The 27,290-nt window shown below is 41.4% G+C and overlaps 1 protein-coding gene and 1 long non-coding RNA gene across 12 annotated transcripts in view; one reads left to right on the top strand and one right to left on the bottom strand.

Annotated features, from left to right (window-relative positions):
* The window catches only part of LOC140481858 (NEDD8-conjugating enzyme UBE2F), a 366,423-nt gene that overhangs the window by 127,968 nt on the left and 211,165 nt on the right, over positions 1 to 27,290 (bottom strand). For 7 of the 10 annotated variants that reach the window (XM_072578427.1, XM_072578424.1, XM_072578425.1 and 4 more), the window contains 2 exons: positions 25,142 to 25,293; positions 15,747 to 19,861 (listed from right to left, as the gene is read on the bottom strand). In XM_072578427.1, coding sequence (XP_072434528.1) covers positions 17,915 to 19,861; positions 25,142 to 25,293 — 2,099 coding nt within the window. In that variant the 3' untranslated portion in view covers positions 15,747 to 17,914. Of the gene's footprint in view, positions 1 to 15,746; positions 19,862 to 25,141; positions 25,294 to 27,290 lie in introns of those variants that run through there. The other 3 variants (XR_011961625.1, XM_072578432.1, XM_072578431.1) reach the window with 1 other exon arrangement.
* LOC140481861 (uncharacterized) lies at positions 40 to 22,700 on the top strand. 2 transcript variants are annotated; one of them, XR_011961627.1, is made up of 5 exons: positions 40 to 166; positions 3,736 to 3,863; positions 9,823 to 9,896; positions 15,688 to 15,751; positions 22,449 to 22,700. It is a non-coding gene; the product is annotated as an uncharacterized lncRNA (long non-coding RNA). The 2 variants fall into 2 exon arrangements; XR_011961626.1 differs by lacking the exon at positions 3,736 to 3,863.

Here is a 27,290-nt window from a genome sequence, read left to right as displayed (position 1 = left end):
ACAGGCCACCACCGGAAACACTCTCACCTGGTGCCACCGCTAAACACTTCCGCTGCAAGTGCGGGTCCGCCGCCTCTTTCGGTCCGGTCAGACGGATCTTCCCGCAGACGGTAATGAGGCCAGAAACGGTTGGGTGGAAGTTTCTAGAAGATGAAGGAGCTGCCTGGTGAGTAAGGAGATTGCTTTGCCCGTTTTGTTTTGTACCCCTGGCCGTATTAATGGGTTTACAGCCTAAAGAGAGGAGGCGATGATGCTGCTGGATTAATAATGAATCTGTCCAAATTCAGTCGTGGCAGTTGGTGAAACTTTAATTAAATTGACAAAATCTCGATTCTAATGTCAGTCTCTGTGACTGTCACCAAAATAACGCTGTCGTAAAAAAAATTATCTGGTTCATTAGCGCAATTTGAGGAAAGAAATCTGCCATCACCTTCTGTGTCCTCCATGTGACTGACTTTTACACACAAAAAAAGTGATGTTTGTTGTGCGGGAGCTGGTGAAACTCTGGGAGCAGGCAGAGGACGGTTCTCCTGCTCAGATATATATTGTGGGTGTGAAACATTCAAAGCTGAAACATCTAACTTACCTTCTGTTTTTTTTTGTGATTAGTCCAATTGCTGTAGTGCCTTTTTTTTTGAGCTTTCAGTGCTTTACGTACAGGGAGGAGTACAACTTCACCAACACATTCCACCCTGACCTTAAATTTACCTGGACCATCTCTGACACCTCGCTCCCCTTCCTGGACGTCTCCATCTCCATTAATGACGACCGAATTGACACTGACATTTTTTACAAACCCACCGACTCCCACAGCTACCTGGGTTACACCTCTTCCCACCCTACCTCTTGCAAAAATGCCATTCCGTATTCCCAATTCCTCCGCCGTATCTGCTCCCAGGAGGACCAGTTCTACCACAGAACACCCAGATGGCCTCCTCCTTTAGAGAAAGACAATTTCCCTTCCCACGTGGTTAAAGATGCCCTCCAATGCATCTCATCCACATCCCGCACCTCTGCCCTCAGACCCTATCCCTCCAACCATAACAAGGACAGAATGCCCCTGGTGCTCACCTTCCACCCTACCAAACTTCACATAAACCAAATCATCCACCGACATTTCCGCCACCTCCAAACAGACCCCACCACCAGGGATATATTTCCCTCCCCACCCCTTTCCACCTTCCGCAAAGACTGTTCCCTCCGTGACTACCTGGTCAGGTCCACGCTCCCCTACGACCCATCCTGGCACCTTCCCCTGCCACTGTAGGAATGGCAAAACCTGCGCCCACACCTCCACATCCATCAAAGTTTTACCTGCACATCCACCAATATCATTTATTGTACCCGTTGCTCCCGATGCGGTCTCCTCTATATTGGGGAGACTGGACGCCTCCTTGCAGAGCGCTTTAGGGAACATCTCTGGGACACCTGCATCAATCAACCACACCATCCTATGGCCCAACATTTTAACTCCCCCTCCTGCTCTGCCGAGGACATGGAGGTCCTGGGCCTCCTTCACTGCTGCTCCCTCTCCACCCGATGCCTGGAGGAAGAACGCCTCATCTTCCGCCTCGGAACACTTCAACCCCAGGGCATCAATGTGGACTTCGACAGTTTCCTCATTCCCCCTTCCCCCACCTCACTCCAGTTCCAAACTTCCAGCTCAGCACTGTCCCCATGACTTGTCCTACCTGCCTATCTTCTTTTCCACCTATCCACTCACCTTCTTCCCCCCCCCACCCATCACCTTCATCCCCTCCCACCCATCACCTTCATCCCCTCCCCCACTCACCTATTGTACTCTATGCTACTTTCTCCCCACCCTCACTTATCTCTCCACCCTTCAGGCTCTCTGCCTGTATTCCTGATGAAGGGCTTTTGCCCGAAACATCGATTTTACTGCTCCTTGGATGCTGCACCACTCTAATCTAGACTCTTGTTTCCAGCATCTGCAGTCATTGTTTTTACTACCGTGCAGGGAGGAGTTATCAAAGCTGAGGTTCCAGAATACTTAGTTACTGTTTTAGACCATCTGAGAGTTCAACACAAGACCTTTTCAGTACACTGTATGAGAGGTGGCCATGGAGAACAGAAAGGACTACATATTTTTTAAAAATGCCCCTGGCAGCAAATAACCAAGGATATATGCATATTGCCTCAAGTAGGGGGTGAATGAATTAGCTTTATTGTCATGTACTCAAATTCGTACAGTGAAAGGCTTGAGTTGCCACTTACAGCACCTTCATAGGTACAAGAGTATCTAGGTACAACTTCTTCAATTACAAGATTAATCACAGTGTAACAATGTCACCAACACAATACCATCGTAGGTACAGAGCACCTCTTACAGAATAGAGAAATAAGGAAAAAAAGTTAAATTTTACAGCTATACCCAGTATGACCATTCTTCAGAAAAACAAGCAAAGTTATAAAGACAAACTCCACAGCCTCTCTCAGGGCTTTCTGCAGGAGGCCTCTAAGTGGTGTGACTGTTGGTTGCTGCCACCAGGCTGGGTTGCTTGTGTCCCTACTCAGGGCTGCCGACCCTGCGTCAGAGGCAGAGCGTCTGAGGAGACAGTAGAGGAGAAGAAAACAACCATAGAAGGGAGGAAAAAGAAACAAGAATGAGTAGAGTAGACAAGTTCAGGCTGTAGTGTCCTACTCTACTGCCATTTTATCAGATGGTCCCATGAAATCCAAGGTAATTGGTGAGCTTGATGTAGTTGAATCATAACTGTCCTCCAGTGCAGTTCAGAATGGGTGACAAATGCATTTCTTGCTAGGAACTAATGAAGGAATTTTAAAAAAAACGGACATAGAGTAAAATTCATAACTCATTCACTTGCTTAGAGGTAAAATTTTAATCCATGATCCGTTTACCTCCTCCCAACTTGGTTTGAAAAAGTATAGATGACAACATGAAAGAAATGTATACAGTTGCAGCTTTGGTGTCTTTTATTGGAAATCAAGAATCTATCTTTTACTGTTTTACCAGTCATTCTTTTGGTTCCAATCCACCTGAGCTAGATTATCTTTCAACTCAATTTATGTTATCTATATTCTGGTTTGGCAAATTCACTTCATACCTTAGTGGGCGGCACGGTGGCACAGTGATTAGCACTGCTGCCTCACAGCGCCAGAGACCCGGGTTCAATTCCCGCCTCAGGCGACTCTCTGTGTGGAGTTTGCACGTTCTCCCCGTGTCTGTGTGGGTTTCCTCCGGGTGCTCCGGTTTCCTCCCACAGTCCAAAGATGTACAGGTCAGGTGAATTGGCCATGCTAAATTGCCCGTAGTGTTAGGTAAGGGGTAGATATAGATGTAGGGTGGGTTGTGCTTCGGCGGGGCGGTGTGGACTTGTTGGGCCGAAGGGCCTGTTTCCACACTGTAAATAATCTAATCTTATTCTTTTCTGTAACTTTACAGTGCCTGGTGATATTATGATTACTGATCCCCAAAGATGCTCTCACTGAAATATGTTCCATTTTGCCTACTTCAATCCCAGAACTGCATCCAGCACTAGCTCGCTCCTTGTTGGTCATAAAACATGCTGGGCAAGTTCTATTGTGCATATTTTAGAAATTTCCTTTCCTCACTCCTTTCACTTTTTCTGTTATGATATTTGAAGCCACCCCAAATATCACTGCTTAAATTCTAAATTGGTGCTTTTAGATTTGCTTCTCCATCTCCATCCCCATCCTACTATTTGTTGTTCTATACCTTCTTTATCTTCACAGGATACAGGAATCACTGGCTGGGCCAGCATTTAGTGCCTATCCCTAGTTGCCCTTGAGAAGATAATGAGCTGTCTTTTTGACGAGCTGGAGTCCTTCAGTTGTATGAACATCCACAGTGCTATTAGGAAGTAAGTTTCAAAGTTTTTACCAAGTGCCAGTGGTGTGTAGCTCGAAGGGAAACCTGCAGATGATTGTGTTCCCAATGAGTTTGTGATGTAGGGAATGAATTTTGAAAGTGGTTGGGAGTCAACCAAGCCAGCTGCTTTTTTTCCCTGGTATTAAGCTGTCTTAGGAGCTGCACTCAGGTAAATGGAGGTACTCCATCACACTTGAATTGGTGGACAAGCTTTGGGGAGATGGGAGGTGAGTTACATGCTGTAGAATTCCTTGCCTATGACCTGCTCTTGTGCAATCATATTGATATGGCTGATCCAGTTCGGTTTTGGTCAATGGAAAACCCAAGGATGTTGACAGTGGACCATTCAGTGATGGTAATGCCATTGAATGTCAAGGGATGTTGGTTAGATTCTCTCTTGTTGGAGATGGCCATTTGCCTTCCCTAGTGTGGCATGCATGTCATTTGCCATTTATCAGCCCTAGCTTGGATATTTTCCAGGTCGTGCTACATTTGGACATGGACTGCTTCAGTGACTGAGGAGTTGCTGACCATTCATCATTTAACATCTCTACATTCTGAGCCATGAGGTTACAGATTTTGATTACAGTTTTGCCTCTGTTGATGGCCCATAGTGCCCAGGTTTTACTTAGTCTGTTCAGAGTTTGTCCCATTTAGCAGAGTGCAATCCTCCTTGTGAAGATGAGACTTTGACTCCACAATGACTGTACACCCACCAGCATAACCTTTTTGTTTTACTCCATAATGCTAGGTATTTACTTAGATAAACCCTCAAGAATAACTACCTTCTCCGATACTCTAACAATATCTTTGATTACCCCCTCTTTTGTTTACTCCCCATCTTCCCAAATACAGTGTGGACAGGGGTATGAAGTTCCCAAACCTACCCTTGTTAGAGCCAGGTCTCCATAAATGTCATTATATCAGAATACTATGTGGATAATTGTGCCTGTAGCTCCCCAGTATTATATTGCCTGGGAAATCAATTTGGATCCTGGCCATGCTTGCCTGTTTTGTGGATTTGTGGAACATTCTTTGTTCCAGTTCTCATCGGGTCCTCTCCTACTTCACACACTGCACTGGACATCTGTAGGAAACTGTGTATAAAAAAAGATATGCTGCAAGAAAGTGTGTGTGTGTGTGTGTGTGTGTAGTTGACACCATCTGGTGGCAAAAGGAGGCTATTGCACTTTGTATCTACTTTGTATTTACAATCTCTAATGTCAAACATGATCAAGCAATTTTATCTTCATTGAAGTCATTCAACCTTAAACGCACTTGCAATGATGTATATATGACAATTAAATTTAATAGTCATTAGGTACAAATTAAATAGTGCAACACAAATTATGTTGATGATTATGTAGTCATCCCTTTATTAGTGATTAGCTTCATTTTAAAGATCTACTTGTTTCCTTGCACATTAATTATTGGTTGCAGAAATAACCATATTTTAAATTCCTTTGTGAATAATAAATCCACAAAGTCTTGTAATGCTTCTTATGGTTTTGAAATACTTTTTCAGGTTTCTTGTTTTCATAATTCTGTAAATTCTTTCATTTAACTATCATAATCAGGCCACCCTAAAATATTATGTAGTTACTACTTAACAAGCAGATTCTCCTACAATTTAAATTGCAAATCTCAGTCCCACAGGACTCCTATTCTTTCCTCCTCCGTATCCCACCCAGCAATATAAAAAAAGATTGCTGAAGCCAGTGTAGATTTATCTGTCTCAGAAAGCTTATTCATTTGGCATAACATTTTTCCTTCCTACCTGCTTGTGTTCTAGGGGACTGGTGCATGTGCCATGCCAAATTCTCATCCCTATCCAATTCCTGATAGGGCTATAGGCCTATCCTATAGTTAATGTAAACACCTCCAATTCAAGCTCCTTGTCCATAAAATCACCTCCTTGCTTATCTCTTCTAAGCATATCATGTGAGTTCCACAGTTGTTTAAGTAAGTGAACATGAACTCCATTTTATCAGCACCACATTTTTCCACTCTGGTCTCCAGCATCTGCAGTCCTCACTTTCTCCCATTGCCAGATTTGGCAAGTCATAAATTAACTGGCTACATGAACAGAGATTTAAGACAGTCCAGTTCTGTTTCTGATCAGTGGTAACCCCTAACCTGATGTTGACAGTGAGGAATTCAGTCATTGCAATGCAATTGTCAAGGGAATGGTGGTGACTCACTGGAAATGATCATTGCCTGGCATGAACATTACTTTCCACTTGTCAGCTCAAGTCTGAATATTGTCCAGGTCTCCCCTTGGGACACTCCAGAGGTGGACTGGGCCTTTCACCTGCACCTGCACCTGCACCCTGCCACTCATACCTATGGGAGTACAAGCTGAGAGAGGTGCACCTTGCCTCCCGGTAGGACATTCAGCCTGTAAGGGCCTTCTGGCCACAAATGACCCTAGGGTTGCCTGATCAAAACTCCAAGGCCAATGGGCTCCACTATAGGGCAGGCTCCCCCCACCTCAACTTTAGTGATGTTGGAAGCTGCCCTTCAAAAAACGTATGGGGACTCCCGAGCAGAAGTGCCTTGACTTGACTGAGGAATACTCCCATCTGACTTTGAGATATGGCTATTTGATTGATGTGTTTGCTGTGTAGCTGTTGGCACATAGTGCAGATGGGAGAGTGTGATATAACATAGTGACATACAGCAACATGTCCACCCCTTTTAACTAGTTGCTGACTGATGTCCAAGATGGAGAGCAAGTAGTGAACTGGAGTTGCCACATAATTGTTCTGATGCTCATGTCTATGCTCTGGCTTCTATCTGGTGTTTGGGAAAATGGGAAACTGCATAATAGTGAGGTGAGTTTATGTTCATAATGAGATGTTAATACATCTAATGCACACAAATAGTCCTTTGCTCACTTCACTGTTCAATACTTGATTGGAAAATAAGTTTTTGATTTCAGCATCACAGTTCCTCACTAGCCATCATGCACGGTTTTCCCAACTTTCTTGCCAGTGTCTGTTCACTCCCCGTACAAGATTTTGCCCGATGATTCAGTCCTAGCAATGAATGATGCATTTAACCCAAACATCAATTTTCCCACATCAAGGTGACCACCAAAGCAACATCAGCCTTGATTTAACTCTAACTTGGTATCAGCAACCAAGCTTTCCTCCAGGACTTGAAATCCTAATGTCGGTGAAGTGGCCTGTGCAACACTGAAGTGGTACCATCTAAATTGAGACTGAGTCTACCTGCCCAGGTTTCTTGGCACTTTTCAAAGAAATGGAGGGGAGTTGACCAGGGTCCTGATGAACATTGTACTTTAACCAGGGGTAGCAAAACTGATTCAACTGCTCATTCCTTTTTACAGTTTGTGGGATTGCTGAGCATAAATTGATTGCTGCGTTTTCCTAAAGGTTGAGTGTCTATATTTTAAATATTTACTAATTAGCTTTTAAACATTTTGGGACATTCCAAGGAGATGTAAGACACAATTACATAGGTAAAAACATTTTATTCCTTTGTTGTTTGTGTGCACCCAAATGTTGAGCCTCCGTGTTGATGGGACTCTAGGACTTCATACTAATAGTTAGTATTTCTGACTAAATCCAGAGAACCTGAGTTTAAATCATTAAGTAGCAATGTGTGAATTAGTATTCAGTTTTCAGAACAAAAGCTATCCACAAAGTGTACTTGAAAATGTATTATGCTTGTCCAATCTCAACTGTATGTGAATTGTATATGGTAAAGCAGGTCAGAATTGAGTATTTGCTGGTTGGTAATGGAGATAACCAACCAATCTCGTTCCTTCAGTTCATCCTCATAGCCCAGCAAGGTGGTTGCCTTCAAATGCCTTTTTAATTTCATTTTGAAATCAATGGCCATTTCTCCTTCAATCACTCAAAAAGCTGAGTACTCCAGGTCAATACCCTGGAGTAAAAAAAATCTTTCTCATCCAATCTGAATCTTAAACCAAAAATCATAGATCTATAACCACTAAATTTTGTACCATTAGCTAACGGGACAGGACTTTTCTGGTTTTCTCTTTATCTAAGCCTATTTTGTCCATCTTGTCAAATTTCCCCTACTCCAAAGAGAACAATCCTAGCTCCATCACCTTTAACATTTATAGGTAAAATGTTCCAGCCCTTAAACTGCCTTTCAAGGGTTGGGCAGCATAATGGCAATGTGCTGCCTCATAATATCAGGGACTCTGGTTCGATTCCAGTCTTGAATGACTCTGGAATTTGTGCATTCTCCTTGTGTCTGTGTGATTTTTCCACTAGCTGCTCTGGTTTCCTCCCACTGTCTAAAAAAATGTACAGGTTAGGTGAGCAGTCATACAGCACAGAAACCGGTCTTGAGGCCAACTCCTCCATGCTGACTAGCTTTCCTAAACTGAACTAGTTCCATTTGCCCCACATTCCAAAACCTTTCCTTTCCATGTACCTGTCCAAATGTATTTTTAAATGTTGTAACTGTACCTTCTGGGTGACCAAGATGATAGATGAAGGCAGAACAGTAGACATTATCTACCTGGACTTTAGCAAGGCCTCTGATAAGGTTCCACATGATAGACTGGCAGGTAAGCTGAGATCACATGGGATCCAGGAAGAGCTCGCCAATTGGATACAAAATTGGCTTGACAGGAGACAGGATGGTGGGATGGTGTTGTTGTTCAGACTGGAGACCTGTAACAGCAGTGTGCTGCAAGGAGCTGTGCTGGGTCCACTGTTTGTCATTTGTATAGACAATCTTGAAACAGACTATAGGAGGCATGGTTAGTAAGTTTATGGATGACGTGAAGATTATCCAAGATGCTAATTGCTCCATAGTATCCAGGGATGTATAGGCTAGATGAATTAGTCTTGGTAAATGTAGGTATAGGGTGTGTCTAGGTGGGATGCTATTTGGAGGGTTGATATGGACCTGATGGGCCAAACAGCCACTTTTTATGTTGCAGGGACTCCATGATTTTTGTGTCTGTCCTGAAGTCCAATTGAAGCTAGTGTTCAGGCTTGATTGTCACTTCAGCAAATGAATGTGCTCCTATAGCACAACGATATGTAAGCATATAAAAAAAAATATCATTAATGGGAGGTGGACTTTACAGTCCTGGCTATGGTAGCATTAATTGCCTTGAGGTGCCATTGTGAACTGCTGCAGTAAATTTGGTGTTGGCAAGTGAATGGTTTGTGGAAAGAAACTTGCAGGTGGTGATGTTCCCATGCTTCTGTTGCTCTTGTCATTATGATGGCTTTGAAAAGTGCTAAGTAGCCTTGGTGAATTTCTGAAATACATCTTGGCGATGGAACACACTGCTAATACTGTGTCTGCTGGTGGTGTGAATGTGGATGTGGTGCCAATCAAGCTGCCTGTGTATTGTTGGAGCTACACTCATCGGACTTGCAGATGGTGGATAGGCTTTGGAGTCAGGCAAGTTGAGTTTTGCAGTAAATGAAGAAACCCAGGAGAGAAAACATGACACACTGGACTCACTTCTGGATTCCTAGCCTCTGACGTGCTCTTGTAGGCAGTGTTTTATGGCTAGGCCAGTTCTGTTTCTGATCATTGGTAACCTCCAAGATCTTATTGGGGTAAGATCAGTGGTGGCAGTACAATTTAATGGCAAGGGGCAGTGATTAGGACTTTCATTTGTTGGAGATGGTCAATTACCTGACCTTGTAGGGTACGAATATTACCTGCTCCTTATCAAACCAAGCACATTTTCCAGGTATTGTAGCAGTTGGACATGGATTGGTTCAGTATCTGAAGAATCACAAATGGTGCTGAATATTGTGCCATCATCAGCAGGATGTTTCCTTGCCCATCTTTCTGGGGCATACTCAGGAATGGTGTTGTTTGGGACATACGTTACAATGCTATCAGAATGACTATCAGACTCCTACTTGATGTTAGTAAGAACTTTGTACGTCATGTCAAGGTCTTTTGCTTTTTCTCATGCCTAGGTCGATGCCAGGTGGTACTTCTGGTTTCATTCCTTGAACATTTTGGTGGTTTAATATAATACAGGCTTGACCAGGTAAGGATAGCAGAGTCCCTTCCATTAACAGGCATTAGCTTGTTGATATTTCTGTGTATTGGTTCATTGAAGTTACTTTCACTTGGTCTGCTACTGATTCAAAGTAAAACACAAAGATGTCTCCATATTATTATTTAATATGGATTATTCTAGAAGGATGGGAGCACTTCCTTTCCTGCAAATCAATACTGCAGCATTATTTCTCCCAGGAGATGCTAAGCAAGCTAATATTAACTTCTCATTTATAATCTAGGAAATAAGCCACAGAAATTAGTGCTATATGTTAGCTTGACTAAGATGACACAGAGGCCTATATTTAACTTGAAATCAATTTATTATCATAAAAACTGTTATGTTTCTCATGCATTAATTACAGTCTCCAGTATTAATATATTTCAGTTTACACTTTTAAAAAAAAAGAATTTGCATATGTTCTTCTCTTAGAGTGAACATGGGGTGGAAGGAATGAAAATTATATACAATATTACTCTCTACTTTGACACTGATCTTGCCCTTATTGAGCCAGATAGCCAGTTACTCCCTGGAGTAGGGCTGTCAGATGGCCTTTAACAATCTGGTACAGTATTTTGTTGTGGCCAGAGAGTAGGCCAACCATCTCTGCATTTAAACAGCAGCACTCCAAAATACCTTTATAACATTATAGTGAAAGAAAACACAGAAACATGGCTTTAAACCAATCAATCATGAAAGGTTGGGAATAGCTGTGATATTTCTAAGCACCACTGAACAGGTTACAGGCTGCCCCTTCACTTGTGTCTGATTTGAGGCTAAACATTCCCCAGCCTCCATTAGTTAACTGTACAGACACTAAGCTTGGCATATCATGGGATTTAATGGTGAATTGTCATGGAGACCTCATGTATTTCATGACATTCTCTTCACCCACAACATCTCTCTCCCTCTGCACCCCCATCCCAAACCAAACATCCTGTCAGTCAGTGACGCCACACGGTGTAACAAGTGATATGCACCTGAGTCCAGTTTTAAGAATGCTTCTGATTGCAGTCTTGTGTCAATATTATATCTGAATTATGTGATGGAAGAAGGTTTCACCAGTTCCAAAAGGAAATTTGCAGGATGAGCAGTGACAATGGTCTTCAACAGGTTGACAGCTCCTCTCTCTCAAAAGAAAGCAAATTTGGTCTGTACAGTTTGGGAAAAAAAAAGCTGGGACAGCAAGAACAATTGTCCCAGACTGTGGCTCATAACTGTAAGAAATAAACTGAACTGCCCTCCCAAATACCCAAGACACACACTCTCAAAATCTTCCTGAAGAAGGGCTCATGCCTGAAACAGCGATTCTCCTGCTCCTTGGATGGTGCCTGACCTGCTGCGCTTTTCCAGCAACACATTTTCAGCTCTGATCTGCAGTCCTCACTTTCTCCACACTCTCAAAATGGGAAAGGTGCAAACACGGTGGTCAGTAATGTGACAAAAAAAAGGGCCCAAGACCACTTCAACCCCTGCAATGACTGTAAACAGTACTGCAGTAGTTTATCGATAAGCCTTGTCAATGAATTATCATCTAATTTCTAAACTTAACCCTCCGAAGTGTTACACAAACTACACTACCAGGGCATCAAGTCCAGTACCAAGAATCTGTCTGTGAACTCCTCCTCTCCACCCAAATCCAACACACCATTTGTAGTTCCAGCACCTACAACTGATTCTTTGGCTTTTTTTTCTCTCTTTGGTAGAAATTCTCCACTTCACCTCTTTCCGTCTCCTATCCTCTCCCACCATCATAACCTCAACCTTCCTAGTACTAATTTTCACAAGAAGTTTGAGATTAGATTAGATTTCCTACAGTGTGGAAATAAACCCTTCAGCCCAACAAGTCCACACCGACCCTCCAAAGAGTAACCCACCCAGACCCATTTCCCTCTGACTAATGCACCTCACACTACAGGCAGTTTAGCCTGGCCAATTCACCTGACCTGCACATCTTTGGACTGTGGGAGGAAATTGGAATATCCAGAGGAAACCCATGCAGACACTGGGAGAATATGCAAACTCCACACAGTCACCCAAGGCTGGAATAGAACCTGGGTCCCTGGCACTGTGAGGCGGCAGTGCTAGCCGCTATGCTGCCCCAAGGCAATGAGAAAGGCCAGTTGATTCTCAAGGTTTTTGTAATAAATTCTCAACATTTGTTGGTTTATAAAAAATCCAGTTAAGAAAAAGAAAAACACACCAGACCATAACCTCACTTTTGCCTGTACAAGCTGTAAATAGCCTCCTCCCTAATTGTTCCAGTATTGATACCTTCAGTAACTTTGCTCTTGCTATAAAGGATGCTATTTTAAACAAAAAAAACACTGACTGCTTTATAGTGTCAATTGACAATTGCACAAATTACTCACTTGCAGTACCATTTGGGGTTTCCTAGATTCCCTGTGAAAGAGAGGAGGAGGAATGGTACTGGTGAAAATTGGGGGTGGGCAGTGTTGAGGGGTTTCTGATCATTGTCACCTTTAGCATCAATAATAAAAATATTGTTGCTGTAATTTCTATTCATGGCACTCCCAAAGTCACCAAAATCTAGAGGAGAGTCATCAGTAAACTGGACATTTCCTGTCTTATTGCACCGATGGAGATGAATTAGCTCCCAATGGATTAAACTAGTCAATACTGCCCACCAGTTTAATCCCCCTGGGGCTGAAAGTTTATTTGCTTCAAAATGCCTACCCCATTTCTTTTTGAAATCACTGCTTCAACTTCCACCTCCAATGGGCTGAACTCAAGGTTGTCTAATCACCAATTTATAGCCTTTATCTGCTGATACCCTATTTCCTCAATTTCCCCAAAGGAACCAGAATAACTTAAATTTCTTCAACCTAGATCTGGGAAAATGTATTCTCATTCTATTTAATTCTTCTTTGTGTGAATCACAATTGGTGGCTTGAGGGGGCCTGAGAAATAATGGACTTAAGAAATTAAAACTCCTCATGCTAACATGAAGATTGGACACTTTAGTATACTTTAAAAAAAATGGGTACAATCTGTTTATCACTTACCCAAAGACAGTGTGTCTGGATATAAAGTTGCAATAGTGTAGAAAGAACTAGTGTAGATTTTGTTTCAGACTGGAGAACAGTAAACAATGGTGTCCCAGGGATCAGTGTCAGCGCTATTTTTGATATGATTGACGACAGAAATATATAAGGCATAATTTTGAACTCAAAAATAGTTAACAGGGAGAAAGATAATAAATTCTTGAAATGGACAGATGGCATGATTCAATTTAATGCAAAGAAGTGTGAAGTGATGCATTGATTCTCCGCCTCCCTTCCAAAATGCAAGTTTAATGCACAATTGTAAATGGGGTACAAAGACCAGGAGAATTGAGGGTTTTTACAAAAACCTTTATCTGCCACTTTCAAGGAGGGAACACTTAAGGAAGCTGTGGCTTCACATGCACAAGGGAGACATGCTAAAGCTTTACAAAATACTAATCAGGCCTGTGCTAGAGTTCTGCCCATTTCTAGGGTGTGGAACCCAGAGGATGTCAAGGTATTGGAGAGGATGTAGATGAGATTTACTAGAATGATACCATTGAGGAAGGACTACAACGTGTGAACATACTAGGAAATCCAGACTACGCTGAAAAGCAGAAAGTTAAACAAATGGTCAAAATGCTACATGATTTTGAACAATGGAAAGGGAGATCTCTTTCCTCTGGAAGAAAGGTCAGTAAGCAGATGACATGAATTGAAGTAAATTTCCAAAATAAGAGCTCCTTTGCATAGATATGATCATTTAGAATACAATACCTGAAAGTGTTGTGGAAGTAGACTCCATAGTGATTTCAAAATAAAAATCATATACATTGTTTTCAAGGAAAGATAGTTTTGTAGAAATATGGGGAAAGAGCAAATGATTGGAGTTGTATAACTTACAAAGTGCCAGCAGAGACATAATGACCTTTGCTGTAAGATTTTGATTTGTTTCATTAAATAATATGGTGAAAAATGGCAAAGTGGCTATTCTTTTTGACCCCCCAAAATAAAACCTGCACTTCACAGCTCCGTAATTGCTTCTGAAGAGTTTAGAACATCTTGAGTTTGTGGAAAGTGCTTTTTAAATCCTTTCCTTCAGCCAGAGTGCTATAAGATGATACAGCTCAATAGTTCAGTATCTTTTCATAAAGCAATGTTTATAGTTTCTAATTCTTAACCCCCTCACCACCACCACCACCACCACCACCACCACCTCCAATCTCAGTACTGAATAGGCTGCTAGCTCTATCCAAATTGACTTCTTGAAGTCAGTTAAAAATTGGACCACAATTTTCTTCCAGCTTTCAGAGTGAGGCATATCACATTCAACTTGAACAGATAAAAAGATACCAGGCAATTTAATCTGGAATATGATCCTTCCATTATTGATGAAATAGCAAATCAGGTCGCAATTCTGTCTCCCATTCCAATGGATTAATAAAAAACACCAACTTGGGGCAGTTCCCAATCTGGGTCACAATTAATAGACCTATTTGTCATGATTGATGGCAATTAGCAAGAACTACTTTTCATAGTTTCCCTATCCTGAACAAACCTAGCTAGCAACAAAATCACAGACTGCTAGTATTCTCTCTTTTGGTTTTTTATCTCCATTTATCAGCTATTCCTGCTTACCTCCCCATGCTGCCATCTATACAAATACCAATTTCTTACCAGCTACCACTGGTTCTGAAGGTCACTGGACTTGAAGCGTTAACTCAGTTGGTCTGGCATCATCAATGGACAGAAAGCAGAGTTTTTACATCAATCTCTGTATTTTTTTGATTTTGATTCCAGCATCCACATGTTTTAAGTCTAGCTTAGCATCTTAAGATAAACACACAACACAATGGGAGCTTGCTCATTCATTCCATGCTGGGCCACAAAAAAAACCTGAAAGATGTTGGACATTCATAAACGAGTGAATAAAACTGGATTCAGCTCAAGTGCACATTGCATAGGAGTAAACTAAAGTATATGCAGATTACTAAGGATCTTGGCTATGGTGAGTATGTTTCACATATATCCAACTTCCCAAACGGATGCTTCATTTTATACCAAAAATGAAGGAATAACGATTCACTAAAAACCTTTGAGCTCCTAGACATGGTGCCATCTAGCAACTGATGCACTGAAAATATTAATAGAACCTGAAGGAGTGCTGTAATGAATGAAAATACTCTTTAACACACAGTCTATGTATATGGCAGATGTGAATGGGACTATTCTGTGCAGTGAATAGGAATGCCCTGAACATGTGGTTGACACAATGAATGGCAATCTACTGCACAGTAGGCAATGTAGTGAATGGGAATACTCTGCATGTACAAGGTTGATGTAGTAAATGAGAATACTATGTAGGCATACATAATGGTGTAGTGATTTGGGAATACTCCACATAAACACAGTTGATTTAGTGAATGGCAATGCTGTGGATGAACACAGCCTATGTAATAAATGGAAATACTTGGAACACAGTTCATTACATGTGTACAATGCACACATGGTACATGTAGAGGCTGGCAATTACAAGGAAGATAAAGTGAATGGCAATATTATGTATGAATGGAGACTACGCAGTAAACAGAAATACCTGTATCCATATGGATATGTAGTGACTAGGAATGCTCAGCAGGCATCCTAATTGTGAAGAGGAATGTATCACAGGGGTAAAGTGCTGGTGGGTACCAGATTGCTTTAAAAGGTAGATCAATGATAGAAATCCCATTATTTGAGAACATCACAGAAGCTTTGATTGTCCCTTTTTACAGCAGAGAAGTTTAACCAGAGATTTCATGAAGACATTCAAAAAATATGAAGAGGACTTTGATAGGAGTAAGTAAATTAACTGTTTACAGCATAAGCAAAGTAAATGTTGTTTAACACAGTGAATTATGATCTGAAAAGCATAGCATGAAAGACAGTGGCTGAAGCAGATTCAATGGTAACTTTCAAAAGGAATTTAGATATATTGGATAAAATTGCATGGTTGTTGGGAAAAATAGGCAAAGAATTAATTGGTTAGCTCTTCCAAGGAGCTGGTACAGACATGAACCACATGGCTCCTCTATTCTGTAATATTTTGAGATGTCATAAAATACAATTACAACTGATCCAAAGGGTTGCCCACAACCACAGCATTTGTAATCTGATGCAAATACCAATGTCAAACATGCTGCTACAATGCTATGTGCTAGCTTATTTTGCAGTTGGCCTTTCATTCCGACACATTTCAAAGCAAGTCAGGTCCTGTGCTGACAGAACACCAGTCTTTTAGAAAGGCAGAAATCATTTCAGTGAGGTCTGTAATGTAAAATCCATAAAGCTTTGACTCTTGACAGTAATGATCTTGTTTCTAAAAAACGAAACATACAAGGTTAGGCTGGGCAATTCCTTTCCAGAATTGTTTTGTTGCCCACCTATATTAAGACACTGCTGAGTGGCTGGTCACACAGCCTTAGACCAACTCGCAAATATATTCCACGTGGGAACATCCAAAAATCTGGAAAGAAAATGCTGTCAGATTTAATCTTGACAATAGATTTTTTAAAAATCTAAATTCAACTAATGGCATTTAATTAAATTCAAGAATGAGGATTTCTACAAGGAATAATGTGATCTAATTTTGTTGAAGATGTATGCAGCCAGAGTTTTAAGAAAGGCATTTTAATTTACTACCTATTTCTTTGCTGCCCTGTCCCCTTCACATACTTCCCTCCCCACAAGGCAGTTATTGTTGTTGGGTTACCTGGGTGCCATATTTAAGTGGGTAGCCTTCAGTAAATGTCAGGAAGGAACATAATCTTCCCACAACCAAGATGAATTTGACTTCACTGGCACATTTGCTTGAAAAGTGGGGTTAGTAGTACCAGGTTGCTTATTCCAGGTCAACTTCACAACAGAACAGCTATTGAGCTGTGATAAACTAACTCAACAGAAAACAGCGAATTAAATCTCTGACTAGCCTGCCAGCAAACCAGTTCAATTAGTATATTAACAGTAGATTCAAATAAAGCAACTGTAAAAGTAGCAATGAGCTTTGCAATCTTATTCTCAGACCTGTGCCATGAGAATCCAGATCTATTTTTTAGCACCTTTTTTAGATTTGACCACTAAAAGATTCAAAGATTTTTAACAAGATCTTTAAGTCACTGATGCTCTGTATCACCCTTCAAACAAGCTAAGTCTTATGTAACTCCAACTGAGAAGCTTTTGTCAGTTTAATGGTGGACCATATATTTGCACTAAAATTGAAGTCTCAAGCATGATTGGATAACTGAAATGGTGTTGCTATTTGACCCAAAATCAACAAGCACCAGAGGATTGATCAACAATTTCCAGAAAAATTGCCACACTGTAGATTGTAGTGTTCCACTACAATTCAGCATTTCAATCAAAACATTTGAGAATTCCCAAACTCTGATCAGTTAGCATTCTGTAGGGTTTATTTCCATGAGGAACACTTAAGTGTAAAACCAACAGAATGCAGAAAATTGACAGTCCTTTCCCCAACTGATCACAATCCTATTTCTAGTCCCAGTTCCCTAAAACACAAAAAAAAACGGCCAGTAATAACACTGGGAAGGTGCCAATTAAGTCTTCCAAAGACAAAACTTCAAAATGAAATCACAATGACATTTAATTTAAGTGGAAGGAAAGCATTGCTTTTCTCTGGGTCCACCTCAACCACCCTCTCCACCACAGTACTAAATGGGAAACTGTCAGATAAACCACACATTCCAGACCCCTACCCCACACTAGGTCTCGTTATATGCCAAAAGCATCTATATTTACACAAGTAGAGTGATTTGACTTTACAAGTGAAACACAACACTTCACTGATCCAAGAATGAGGATTTCTACAAAGGAATAATGTGATCTAATTTTGTTGAAGATGTATGCAGCCAGAGTTTTAAGAAAGGCAATTAATATCGCTGTGAATATTGCAGTTGAGTATATATGGAGCAGCATGTAAACAGCACATTGGCAGCTGGGTCATCAACAATCCCGACTCAACTTGGTGTTGTCTCCCCGTTTGGGTGGAGCTGGAGGTGGTCCACGCCGTAATGTTGCATAGCCTGAGATGTTGCCAGATGCATATGTGCCAGTGGATTCTTGGTCAAAAAGCAATTCAGGAGGAGGGGGAGGAAGCACCATATCGTCCATGGTTGTGATGGGCTCTGCTTTGGATACACGTGCAGAGGTAACTGAGCTATGTCGGGTAAAAGACTTTCTTTGCAGAGTCCTATTGAGGTCAGCCAGAAAATGCGGCTGTACAGACAAGGCTGGTTTAGGAGACACTGGTACTGGGTTGATGGGAGGAGCCTGGTGTTCTGTGGATTCTCCTTGTGTCAAGCGGGTGCTGTCACTCCTTTTGGGAAGTACTGGTGGTGGCGCCTTCTTTGTAGATGATTTGGACCATGTTTGTGGCTGAGGGTTTACCACGGCTACTTTAGGTGGAACAGCATTGGAGAAACCAGCAGAAGCTGCCATCTCCATTGGAGGAGGGGGTAGAAGGTCTAAATCTGGAGGTGGAGGTGGGAAGTCTGAATCTGAAGGCGGCGAGGGAAACTCTGACACAGGCTCCTTCGAAGCAATTGGACCTACTGGTCCTTTTCCTGGCTGTCCTCCAAGTGGGAACATCAAATTTACTGCAGCCAAATTTAATTTGCCAGGCTTAGAGGGAGCAGGTGGTAAAGTGGTAGCATCTGTTGCTGGAGAGGCTAAGGAGACAGTTGGTTGTTCAAACTTGTTGCTGAGAGGCTCCACGGGTTTTCTGGACTCCTTCATATCTGCACAACTGGATCCTTTTATGCTGGAATGCCGCTGGGGTGTGGGAGGTGGCTTCTTAGCACCGGGACTGGATGTTTTTTTTGGTTTTTTGACTGAAGCTGATTTGACTGGAGTAGGAGGAGGAGTGGGGGTAGGTGGGGGAGGTTGGGGTAAACTGCTTTCAGGAGGTGGAGGAGGAAACTCTGGTGATGGGAGGGAACTAGGCTGCCATTTAGGTTTTGCTTTCACGGCTGGGGGTGACATAGGAGCTTGAAGGGAGGTTGCTGGCGGCTTTGGAGGTGGTGGAGGAGTCTGGAACTGGTTAATGGACTGTTTTACAATTGAAACTGTCGGAGGTGGAGGAATGGGCACTTGGTCTGTAGCTCCACCCAATTGCTTTGGTGCGGGTGAATGAGGGGATGAAGGAAGCGAGGGCGGTGGCAGTGGGATCTGTGCAACTGAGAACTTGGGTGGCTTTGCTGATGTTGCAGGAGGAGTTGGGGGAGGGGGTGGTGTTGGAAGAGGGTCCACCTGAACAACACTAGGCACTGCTGGTTTGGGAGCTGTTTGAGGTGGATGACTTACAGAGGCCCCAAATGATGCTCCTATCTTTTTAGGGACAATGGCCTGTAACAAAGCTGGTGGAGGTGGTGGAGGTGGAGGAGGAGGAGGTGGTGGTGGTGGTGGTGGAGGAGGAACAACCAAGGGCTGCACAATGGCTGGAATATTTTGCTGTTGTAATTTCTGTGGAGGTGGTGGTGGGGTGAAGGCAGGTAGAATGGGGGAAAGACTGGATGGTTCTGGTTTCAGTGCAGCCACAGCAGGGATTGTTTGAATGGGTGGTGGGGGTGGAGGAGTCGAGGGAACTGGCAGAGGAACACTTTGCCTGTCACTTTCAACCAGCAACTGTGGCTTCATCAGCTGTGAGGGTGGGGCTGGTGGGATAGCCTGCTGACTCACAGCTGGCTGATTAACAAAGGTATATGGGACTGGCTGTTTGCTTGTCTGTTGTCTGCTAATGGTGCTGTATTTGTTAAAGGGTGCAGGAGGAGGTGGAGGAGGTGGTGGGGGTGGAGGAGAAGGCTGTGGCGCTACATGTGGCACACTGATCCTGGCCTGAGGGAGAGTTGGTGCTACTGAAGAAGAGTAGGATCTGACAGAGTCCGTCCTGAGCTGTGGAGAGATAGTAAATGTAAAAAGGTTATCAATTCTCTACAGCAAATCAGTTCATGGCATCACCTTTTCACTAACTTGATTGAGAAACTGCAGGTTATCAAAATTGGAATACAATCCTAACACAAGGAAGATCACTGTATCCTCCCACTTTAATTTCTACTGCTGGTCAGAATAATGTAGAGAAATCATTCTCCTTTACTGAGTAAGTTAACAAAAGGCAATTGGCCTCTCAGTCATGGAATGCAATGATGACCACTTATAATTTTTCCTTGTCTTGAGCGAGCTGATCCAGTCAAGTGGAGGGGCTAAAGTGCTGCAACTGGCTTCCAAAGACCTTGAAACATAGAAAATAAGAGCCAAGACTCCCTTTGCTAATTTGCATCAATGATGACTGACAAAAAAAACCACATCTTTAACCGGAGGTGAATCTGCCTTCACTTAATTGAAATGATGTTAGAGTTCAGTCCATTGACATTCACTGCTTAGATGCACATGAAAAGTGGTGATTGGGTGAGCAACCAGAAGGTGGAAGGTGACAGGTGCTCAGCATTCTAATCTAAATGAGATGGATGAGCATAAAGATTAAGCTCTGATCTTTTGACACCTACAAATCTGCACTCAACACCAGTTGCACTTGTAGCATTCTAGCTTCAAAGCCTTTAGAACAAAAATCAATTAGGATAAATTTCTAGCAAAGTCCTCAGTGTAGTCGTAAATGTAAGTAGTGTACAGTCATTCAGAATCTGTCAACATCACACAATTCAATGAACCCCAATCTACATTATGACAGGCTCCACAGCACTCCTTTTGGAACAGTAATTTGAGTGCTTGTTGGAATTCAGACAGACTACCCCAAATTAGTTTAATGTCTGAATGTTACAACCAGTAAAGAAGGGAGATTTGACACTTAGTCTGGATTGAGTCTGAACAGAGGTAGGAGACCAGTGTCTAACTGTATTCTCCAGATAGTGATCTCATGCACAAGACTTCAGACTTGAAAAACCTGTTGCACATTGCTAATTGCAACCCTGCAAGTATCGATAGGATTCCCTGCAGCATGCCTCAAATTGTATTATTCCTTATGTCAAATGCATTGCATTCTGGGAGAATGTTCCACTCCAGTACAAATTACAAACATACACATGCCTGACACAATGCAAGATTTGTACTTCTCATGGCACTAAGAGCTAACACAGTATTGTGATCTGCTCGCAGGAAATTTAAATTTATAGTTTAATAGATTGTGAAATACTGCATGTATCTAGCTCGGTGAATCATGCTGCTGGTTAAAATAGCAAGAAGCTAACTGAAACCAGGTACAACATTGCAGAGTTTAATTCCCAGTTATTGATTTAGCTTGTTCTAGAATCTAGAACGCCCAGATTGCTTTTGCTCCACTTCTGGCTACCACGTCTTCATCTGGCTGGAGCCCAAGCTCTAGAATTCCTTTGCGAAACCCCTTCCTTCTACTAAATGAAGATATTGAAGACTGGGATATATTTCAGATATTAGAAAGCATAGCTATTCTGATTTATAATTAAAGTCAGACTGAAATTTACTGAATTTTTATTCAAGAGTTTAAAAAAGGATTGAATATTGACACTGGAATTGCTGTGGTCTGAAAGGAACTGCTCAATGTGCCTCTTTTGTCACATGGTTATTTCTCATTTCCTCTTTGAACTGACAGTCTCTGGGTTCTACAGGCATCTGCAAAATTTCTTCACCTCCCCAGTACTAACCCTTGTCAATGGATAGGCAGACTCACCTCCATAGTCAGTTGTAACAGGCAATAACATTCACTTGGCAATCAAATATTGATCATCAACAGGAAGATAATAGCATACTTAAAGAGGATAGACATATGACAGATGGAAACTTATAAGTATGAAGTGATATGTTTTTAGAAGGAAGTATGAGAAGGGGCAATATAAATTAAATAGTACAACTTTAGAAGGCAATGTAAAACCAAAAGAAACTTTACAATTTTTTTTTGAAAATGGCAGAACAAGTTGATCAACCATTCAAAAAGCATATGAAACGCTGGGCATATAAACATAAGTATAATGTACTAAAGCAACAAAGTTATAGTAAAATACTGCTTATATTTCAGATGGAATATTGCTCCCATGCTCTGGTCACTATACTTTACAAAGAATGTCGAAGCTTAGCAAAGCAGATTTACTTGAATGACACCTGGACATGAAAGAATTTGTGGAGAAAGAGAGAGCGATGCTGGGGATTGTTCTAGAGGTCAAAACTAAAGGGGGAATCTATTAACTGTTTAAAATTATGACCTGTTAGTAGAAAATATAGCAACTATTTCCACTTCCAGAACCATCAGTACTGAAAACAAAACAAGGTTATAATCAAGAATGCAGTCTGAAAGAGTGCTGGAAGCAGAATAAACAAATTTTAGAAAGGGAACTGGGCCTGTATTTAAAATAAAAATTGAAGGGATTAGAGGAAAGAGCATGGCAGTAGGACTAATTCTTTCGGATGGGCTGAAAGAACTTACTTCCTGTGCAATTTTACTGGAATTCTGGATTTTTTTTTAAACTATTCTACTTTTACTTTCACCCCACAGGTTCAACCAGAGGCCTTTCCTGTCTGCTCCATTTCATACTGCTTTGGACTGAGCATTTTCAGAAGATAACAAGGGAGAACCACTTTTAGGCTGTCAGCATGGCAGATGTCCTAAATATGACATGTCTGAGAGCCTCAACTTCACGTGGTCAACTTTCTCATGATAAACTGCTGCTGGAACAAGAACAAACTTATTAGGGCCTTCAACATACTAAATCACAGGAGCATTATCAAATAAAATGTGAATAATCAAGATATTTGTTTTGGCAGATAATGAGCGTCTAATCAAAGTCCTAGTTAAAAGTCTATAGCTGAAGTAGGAAAGAGAAATCAAAGGTTGATGAGCTTTGTTCCTTCTAATTTTTATTTTAAGTGGGGCTCCAAGATCCATGTGCAACCTTGCTTTACAGAAGTCAATACGTTGGCACATTGGCTCTGTTGATGGGGTGATTGATTTGCTCAGCTGGACAAATCTAGAACACTGGACCTTAAGATTACAGATAGGCCATTCAGGGTTGACGTCAGGAAGCATCTCCCTATATAGAAGTGAAAAGGTTAGTTATTTTAAAAAAAACTCAGTCTGTAATGATGATGGAATGAGATAAAGGGAATATACAAACATCCATAGTTTTTTTGAGTCGGAGTAGGTAATTTTTCCCCTTGAGCCTGCCTCACCAAATTGTCCTCAACACCACTTTCCTGTTTACACCCACACCCTTTAACGGCTTTGTCAGTCAGTATGAATTAAGATGCCATTCCTTATTCTTGAAGTTCCTTTGGCTGTTTCAACAAATCAGCCAGTATCAATTTTTATTTGGAGTTGTACCCCCCCAACTACCGTTTTGTTCAACTCACATTCTTAGCTTCTGAGCTGGAGCCTCAGATTCAACAGTTTAATACTTTTGAGGTTACATACAGACTTTGAATCGATCTCACTCACAAAAAACCTGACCTTTTCCTGTCATGACAAATTCTCTGCAAATATCCAATGTTTTTCTTACATTTTAGCCAATTTTCTGTCCATTCCCAGGATTTATTCTGAATTTCTATCCAATTTACTTTAAACTGGTGCTTTATCAAATATCTTTTTGAATTAAGCATATAACACCTCAACTTGTCTTAGTGTGGTAAGAAGTACTGCAACAGAAACTAAGCCTATGCCAAAGTAACTTTGCAACTAGTGGGCTCTAAGGTGCAATGTAAACATTTAAGTACAATGTTAGCACATATTTCTAAAATATATCCTCTTTCTCATCATTCCAAATTTCTTGAATGCATGTCACATCCAAATATGAGAAAGGTGCAGTTAACAGAAACCATGCCCAACTCTCAAGTTCTGATTTGCTCATGAATTTATGGATTGTAAAAGTATATCCCCAATATATCAAGAGTGAAAATAAGCATTACAAGACCTGCATTACCATCCAAATCAGCAGCGAAGACTTTAGAATGCTTGGAGAATCAGCAAACAATTTTTTGATAGGGAAAATTAATGTACCCAAATATAGTATGTTAGTGTTTACCTAAGTTCATAGGAAGGGAGAATGTCCTTGTCTCAGCTGCTGAAGGAAAGAACAGTGAGAATAATATGAACTGAATTGGTCACCTTTTACAGACTAGCCACTAGAAGGGAGAATTTAATCTGCCTTTAGCAGAAACAATCAGAAATTCAAACAATTGAACAGAACGGCAGGGATTTCCTAAATCTGACCTACTCGAGTTGACCACATGCTGAGTCAGCAAAATGGCAATTGATGGTATCTGCAAAACTGTGACTTTGTTAGATCATCTTGCTCCATTGTGTAAAGATAAGATGTAGGAACAGAAGTAAACTATTGAATGAGATTGTGGCTGATCTGATAATCCTTAACTCCACTTTCCTGTCTCATTGCTCTCACCCTCAATTCACTCATGGATTAAAAACTCTGTTTATCTCAGCCGTGAATATAATTAACAACCCAATCTTGACAGCCTTCTGTGGTTAAAAAAAAATTCACAGATTCACTGCTCTCAAGAAATTTCACCTTACCACTATCTTAATTGGAAGACTGCTTATGGCCTCTGGTCCAAGACTCTCCCACAAGAGGAAACAACCCCTTGACATCTGCCCTGTCAAGCTGCATGAATCTTGAGTTTCAGTCTCCTTTTGTTCTCAACTCCAGTGAGTATAAGTGCACCCTACCCAACCTCTCCTCATAAGCTTGATTACAACTATGGAGGGATTTTCTCACGGAACATCCTCTGGTCTGCCTCCAAGGCCAGTAATATCTTTCCACAGTAAAGGGACAAAACTTCACAGTATTCCAGGTTTGTTCAGACTAGTGCCTTGTATAGTTTTACCAAGACCTCCTTGTTTTAACACTCCATTCTCTTTAAAATAAAGACCAAAAACCCATTTACCTTCCCACTTCCTGCTGAATTCTTAGGTATAAATTTTCTGCAGACTTTGCTGAGGGATAAGATGACCCTAAAGCCAAGCTGGTATTTGAGCTTATTAACATTACAGCAATGTAGTGATCACATTCCTGAAGTTTAATTTAAAAAATGTCAGAACATACCCAACTTAATATTTTGCAGCAGAGTTGACCACTTATACAGTGATGAATAATACAAGCAAGCTCATCATTAAAGGGTTAGAGGTAAAGCTGGCTACTTTTGTTTGTGTATCTAGAGAGTAGAATTTTTTCCTCTTACTTTGGAGTGCTGCTGTTGCTCCTCCAGTTGTGTGCCTCTTTTCCAAGCCTCTGAAAAAATGGAGCTGACGATACTTTGGGAGCGAACATGACCTGTAGACTGCAAGTCAGAAACTCCACTGTCCGACTGGTTCGAATGGTTTGAATGGGATTCTGCACAAACAAAGCAAGTGATGGTGAAGTGATGCATTATGTTACAGTCTATCAAAACCCTGTGAAATGCTTGGAATTTTAGATAGTACTACAAATGTTTTAAATCTGAAACAAATAATGAAAATATACAAGTCAGTTAACCTTAAAGCATAATGGGTTAACGTTTTAGGTGAAGATTCTTTGGATTATGAATTTTCATGAATGGTATTTCCTTTTCACCATTAAACTCTATTCTGAAATTTACTTAGTGCTTTTCAAAGTAATTGCACCTAAACCAAACAGAAATACAATTACACAGCTCCCATCACCGGCATCTCCAAACCCATCCCTTTTTGACTTTGTAAATCAAACATAACTGCGATGTTTCTGAAACAATGACAACACCTTTTCTCTCAATTCCTCTTATTTTTGCCAGCCACTCTGAAGAACTTCCACAGAAACGAGCAAATGTATAAATGCAGTAAATCAAGTCAGTTTGCCATAGTTTAATCTAATGGGACTATTGGCAAGTCAAGGAATGTTTTGAAAATTGAAACTAACTTATCAGCAATCTCACCAGAATCCCGACAGTGCAGAAAGAAGCAATTCAGCCCATGAAGTCTGCACCAACCCTTTGAAGAGGTTTTTGCCTGATGGAAGAAGGTGAAAGAGTAGAATTGGGGTGGGAGGAATCTTTGATTTTGTTGGTTGCTTTCCTGAGGCAGCGGGGAGTATAGATCGAGTCAGTGGATGGAAGGTTGGTTTGCAAGATGGATTATTGTTTTTACAATTCTGTAGTTTCTTGTGGTCTTGGGAACAGCAGGTGCTGTTCCATGCTGTGATGCATCCAGACAGGATGCTTTCTATGGTGCATCTATAAAAATTGATGAATCCTTGAGGACATGCCAAATTTTTTTAGCCTCCTGAGGAAGTGGAGATGTGCTTTCTTGGCTGTCATGTTGACGTGAGTAAACCTGGACAGAGTGATCATCACTCCCAAGGATTTGACCATCTCCACCTTGGCACCATGCCTTCCATTCCGCTTCCTGAAGTCAATGATCAGTTCCTTCGTTTTGCTATGTTGATGGAGAGACTGTTGTCTTTATAACAAGACACTAAACATTCAACCTCTAATGAATTCGGTCTTGTCCTCGTTTGAGATCCAACCTAGAATGGTGGTATCATTAGTCAACTTGTAAATATTGTCAAATTCCACCCCAACTCCACAGTTAGTCATAGAAATGTACAGCATGGAAACAGACCATTCGGTCCAACCAGACCAGATCTCCCAACCCAATCTAGTCCCACCTACCAGTACCTGGCCCATATCCCTCCAAACCCTTCCTTTTCATATACCCATCCAAATGCCTCTTAACTGTTGCAATTGTACCAGCCTTCACCACATCCTCTGGAAGCTCATTCCATACACGTACCACCTTCTGTGTGAAAATGTTGCCCCTTAGGTCTCTTTTATATCTTTTCCCTCTCCCCCTAAACCTATGCCCTCTAGTTCTGGAATCCCCAACCCCAGGGAAAAGACTTTGTCTATTTATCCTATCCATGCCTCTCATAATTTTGTAAACCTCTATAAGGTCACCCCTCAGCCTCCGACGCTCCAGGGAAAAAGCCCCAAATTGTTCAGTCCCTCCCTGTAGCTCAGATCCTCCAACTCTGGCAACATCCTTGTAAATCTTTTCTGAACCCTTTCAAATTTCGCAACATCTTTCCAATAGGAAGGAGACCAGAATTGCACGCAATATTCCAACAGTGGCCTAACCAATGTCCTGTACAGCCGCAACATGACCTCCCAACTCCTGTACTCAATACTCTGACCAATAAAGGAAAGCATACCAAATGCCTTCTTCACTATCCTATCTACCTGTGATTCCACTTTCAAGGAGCTATGAACCTGCGCTCCAAGGTCTCTTTGTTCAGCAACATTCTCTAAGACCTTACCATTAAGTGTATAAGTCCTGCTAAGATTTGCTTTCCCAAAATGCAGCAACTCGCATTTGTCT

This window comes from Chiloscyllium punctatum, chromosome 10 (assembly GCF_047496795.1).
Source record: "Chiloscyllium punctatum isolate Juve2018m chromosome 10, sChiPun1.3, whole genome shotgun sequence".
NCBI classification, from domain to species: Eukaryota; Metazoa; Chordata; class Chondrichthyes; order Orectolobiformes; family Hemiscylliidae; genus Chiloscyllium; species Chiloscyllium punctatum.
Note: the sequence above shows the minus strand (reverse complement) of the source record. Positions and strands in the feature narration are given on the sequence as shown.